General features: G+C 39.1%; 1 protein-coding gene across 1 annotated transcript; it reads right to left on the reverse strand.

Annotated features, from left to right (window-relative positions):
* Nucleotides 1–1,791: 1,791 nt before the first annotated feature.
* LOC131233624 (protein RGF1 INDUCIBLE TRANSCRIPTION FACTOR 1-like) lies at nt 1,792–3,316 on the reverse strand. The gene is made up of 5 exons (XM_058230404.1): nt 3,076–3,316; nt 2,798–2,974; nt 2,620–2,694; nt 2,380–2,520; nt 1,792–2,297 (listed from the first exon to the last, which is right to left on the reverse strand). The coding sequence occupies exons 2-5, from the start codon at nt 2,972–2,974 to the stop codon at nt 1,941–1,943; spliced, it is 750 nt and encodes a 249-aa protein (XP_058086387.1). The 5' UTR covers nt 3,076–3,316; the 3' UTR covers nt 1,792–1,940.
* Between the last annotated feature and the right edge of the window lie 1,568 nt (nt 3,317–4,884).

The raw sequence follows: 4,884 nt of genomic DNA on the forward strand, positions 1-4,884 counted from the left end.
ACCACCATCATTACCTTAAAATTGATCCCATCCCTCCTAATACATGGGATCTGCCCGGCCAAACAGGCCCTAAGAGTCTACCACCGAGGCATGAGCAATGGCACAATCAAATTACTATAGGAATTGCAGCCCTCTTCTATTATTCTATTTAACCCTATAATCAAAGGTGTTATTCTCAACGTAGTGTGGTTTACCAGAGCTTTGGATTTTGCCTATTATTTAGGGCCTGTTTGGGAGCAAGGATTTGAACCCCTTGAATTTGAAATCCTACAGTTGTGTTTGCACTTTGGACTGGGAATCAACTTTGGATTGCGAAGCAACTTTAATTGAAAAGTAGCTATGCATGGTATATTCACAAGGGATTGAATTTAATTACTAAATCAATTTTAATATTTCTAATTAGTAACTTATGCAATGTTTGATACAATGGTTGTAATAAGCCCACTAAAATATATGCTTTACTTGAAAATGATGAAATTTAAGTATTGAATGGGCCACAAGCACAAGATCATGTATGAGTGACTAACCAACCATTTTTAAACGTTGATTTACATGGACAATATTTGTCGGTGCTAATCATCATATTAAAGTAATTATAGTGATGCAATTGATAATCTAATTATTTGGGATACCATTAGTAGGCCATGTGCCCAATAGAATACTAATCCAGTGACATACATGTTACACATGCAACACTTGAAATGATTTTACATGTAATCCAAGCTCTCACGTGGATTTCAAACCCCCTCTTTGAAGGGATTTGAAAATCCCCCCCAAATCCCTAGTGCACATGACAACAACCCGTGGTGAGTGCATGCCTTAAAATGATTTGGCAAAATTAATTGACATGAATAAAACACATACATCATGGTTGGTGCAGGCGTCCAACCAAATCCAAGTCTGTAGTGATTGCCGTGAGCCTCACCATGACATGTGTTCAATCCATGCTATCCATCCATTTATTTTGCCAATTTTAGGGCCCCACCATGATGTGTGTTTTATCATGGCTTGCATCCATTTTGCAGCTTAATTTAGGGTCCCACCAGGATACAAGTGTTTTATCTATGCTGCCATCCATTTTACCAACTCACTTCAAAATAGGAGCTCAAAAATAAGGCAGATCCAAATATCTATAGACCACACTTGAAGGTGACAGTACGCTCACATAAAAAACTTCTTGAAAGGGCCACTACCAAATCCGAATCCTCGTAGGGGTCACTCCCGATTCCCGCATCCCTTCTTGCACAGAAAACCGCAGCTATGGATTTTAGGGGCCCAAAGAGATTAGATAGGCCATTTAGATAACCTCTACCCCTTCCCATCTCACTCCTACAGCTGTAGGAAGCTAGCTACAAAGCCACCAACCTCAAACCCAAAGCTCTTAATATATAGCTCTCCCCTCAACCCAAGAAAACCCAAACATTAAGAAATAAAAATATAAAAATAAAAATTCCCCGATTACTCCTATCAAATTTCTTCATAAAATACCTTGAATTATCAGAATGGAAGAAAGTACCAAATCATGATAACATCCAAACATGCAGGATCATAGATGAAAATTATCAATTTCAGTGTGCATAATCGTCCAACTTAATAAAAAAACGGAAACATTAAAAAAGAAAGGAAGCCTAGAACACACTACTTTCATGTATCAAACCATTTTTTAAACTGTTAGTTAAATTCCAACGGATTCTTTTGATATATCTAGTCGTTTTATAAAAAAAAAAAAAAACTTTTACTACTTCTTCAGTACTAAAATAAAAGACAATTATATAAATTAGAAAGCAAAAGGGAAAAAATGCGTTAATAATTTAAGAAAATGCTTTTAAAAAACAATAATTACTCTACAAAATTGGGAATTACGGAGTCAATCCCATTCCCCAACCAAACGCCTCAAAACAAAGCCGAAATTTTTGAAATTTAAAATACCCAACTTCTCCTCAGTAGAGCGGAGAGCGGTTGGGAGTCCCCTTCCGTCGGTTCATGTGAGGGGCCGAACTCTCTGTAGCAGATGAGCATGTACCGCGAAATGCAGTCCGGGAACCTGATACACTGCTTCTCTTCTTCTTCACGAACTCTGTCGTTGCGGTGCACACCAATGTCCGGCACCCGACGCCGCCACTAGCACTCGAACCGGAACCAGATGATGTTCCAAATGAATCCGGTGAGTCGAGAATCGAATCCGGCGTCATCTGCCCGTTTTCGAATTCATAACAACCGCTCTCTCTTAATGGGAGGAATTCACATTCGTAGAGGTATTTCGATAGTCCACCTTCCTTTTTTACTAGATAATGCACCTGTAGGTGAAGAAAAGTAGGTTGAGAATAAGAAAAAAATAACAGAAATGCAGCTGGGTGAGTTTAATATCTGCTTTTTAACCTTGCACGCAAGAGAGCAGAAGATATATGGGTCTTGCAGGCTCCTGTCGCAGGTAGTACAGATGTTGCCGGAGCCCCTGAAAGGCCGTGATTGAGGTCGTTGATTCAAGAACACCACCTTTGCGTTGTTTGTCGAATATGACTGTAGAAAAAATAAGTAAATAAAAATAAATAATTTAAAAGCTACTAGTGAAAGAGAAAAGCAGAAATTTAAAATGGTGTCTTTTTTTTTTTTTTTTACTTGAACGAAAGAGCAGTCGATTAATTTCTCCATATCATCCAACCGAATGACATCGTGATAAACATATCTTCGAATCTGAAGAGAATTACAAAGAAAAGAAAAAAAAAAAGAAAAAACTTTAGAGACGAATGGAACTGAAATAGTGTATTTTGGGATTTTAATTTTCAAGTTTTTGTACCTGAAGCAGGCGGTGAGAACGGTGTGGAGATAAGCAATGAGAGCAGATGCTGGTTGAGCAATCCAAACAGAAGATGTTCTTCTCGTTCTTCTTCACCGTCTCATGAATCAGACACGGGTTAAAGAATTTCTCTCCCAGCAGCGCTTCGAGCCAATGAGGAAAATAGGAAAAACCCATCTACAAAAACTCAAACAACACAAAAATTTCAGTAATTTCGATGAAAATCGACAACGAAAGCTTGAAAGAAGTTTCAGGGAAAGAAGAGAAGAAAGACCCACCAATTTTCTCCGGTGAGGAAATGAAATGAGAGTGTAATGGAGAGAAATGCTATTTCACTGTTTGTAAAGAGACGTAAGTCTCTCCATCATCATCATCTCCTATTGCAGAGAGGGGGAAAAAAAGAGGAAAAAACCCAATGGGGGCAAAAGAGGAAAGGTGAAAGGGAGAGTTGGGGAGTCGAAAAAAGGAAACTCGGCCCTGCAATCTGCCCCCACCGCTGTTTCGAGTGAATAAACAGTAGGAGAGGTAGAGGGGCATTTAAGAAGGGGTAGAAAGAGAAAATTGCAAAGAGAGAAACTTTTAATACTCTGGCAGTCTGGTAGATGATACGTAGGCGCAGATTACATGCCTGTAGTAACAATAACTCAAAAAAAAAAAAAAGAAGTAAATTATGGGGACTAGTTTAGATACGTAATGATCCAAAAAGTACTCTCAATTTGTAATCTGAAAAATGAAAAATATCCAACGGCCCTGATTCAACAAACAAGTGTCCACGTAGGATAGTTCAACCAGTCTGATTTTGGGACGTCGACCTAATGATAGCAACTTTTACGATTTAATCAGTTTAGTTTAATTTATTTTATTTTATGTCACGTTTAAAATTAAGAAGGACTGCGTATCAAGCGGCATACGTAGTCAGAGTATAATAACTCAGCTGGAGAAGAAAAGAAACGAATTTTTTCCTCACATTCGGAAGTTCCTGAAACCCTAACCAAACCCTAACCACAAGTATCTTTGATTCTGTGACGTGGCAAAATCTCCTCTCTCTTTTTCTCTCTCTGCTGCTAAATGACAAGACCAGAGACGGGACTATTCTCAATAATCGGTAAAAAACGGCATACAAGACGGACTCGGATTTAGAACGGAGGGTAATAGATGGTCGTTTTTTCTTTTTACATGACAAAAGTACCCTTGCTCTGTAATATATACTTCTGTCATTTCTGACTAGTCTGCATGCGTTTTCAATTTTGATCAGTGGGACCACGCTTCGATAATCACCGTAATCTAGACCATTGTTTTGTTTACTCCACCTTAGATGGAAAAGGTCCGATAATATCTTGGATTGGATCAAATACGAGTATACCTTCATTAGGGGTGGATTGGGTAGCTACTACCACCAGGACCTAGCTAGAGACCGAGGGTCAGTTCACGGGATCTGTGGGACTATTATGATTTGTGTGTTTTATCCACGCCATCTACCTATTTTGACGATTATTTTAGGGCCTGAGCTATAAAAAAAAAGAGACAAATCAAATGCTCAAGTAGATAGCATGTCCACGTGATCTTATGATCGGGTTGGCAAATAAACATCACGCCGGACCTTACAAAGTTTTTAAAGATAAGTGTTCAACCCCCATGAATTCAAATCGTGCGGTTCATTTGAGTCTTTAATCTACCTCATTTTTGGGCTTATTGGCTAAAATGATGCGGCAAAATAGATGAACAGCCTAGATACCATGTACAAAATCAAAGTGAGCCTCACAATTCCTTGAAATTAACTTAGGCACTTGCTAGGTCACGGTAGGGTAGTACCCGATTTGTGCCCCTTCATGTAAGGGAGTGATCTAGCCTTCTAATTTTTGGGACAATGGTGTAAGATGTCATGTCAAAGTGGATGAAGGGCATGGATGAAACATTTTCATCATATAAATATGCAGAGAGCACGGACTCCCTAGCCATGGAGTTGATGGCAGGACACCAATGCAAGGGAACGGGTTGACTACTCCCCTTGACACCAGTTTCAAAGCTGGTGGTCGATGCTCTTTGGAAACCATGATGTATGTGTTTCATCCTTTCCGTTCATACAT

The sequence above is a fragment of the Magnolia sinica genome, chromosome 18 (genome assembly GCF_029962835.1).
Source record: "Magnolia sinica isolate HGM2019 chromosome 18, MsV1, whole genome shotgun sequence".
Taxonomy (NCBI): domain Eukaryota; kingdom Viridiplantae; phylum Streptophyta; class Magnoliopsida; order Magnoliales; family Magnoliaceae; genus Magnolia; species Magnolia sinica.

Coding starts and splice junctions, on each gene's coding strand:
- LOC131233624 (XM_058230404.1), bottom strand. CDS start 2,974: ATGGGTTTTTCCTATTTTCCTCATTGGCTCGAAGCGCTGCTGGGAGAG. Junction 2,521..2,619: donor TCGACTGCTCTTTCGTTCAA/GTAAAAAAAAAA, acceptor TTTTTTCTACAG/TCATATTCGACAAACAACGC. Junction 2,298..2,379: donor TCTGCTCTCTTGCGTGCAAG/GTTAAAAAGCAG, acceptor CTTCACCTACAG/GTGCATTATCTAGTAAAAAA.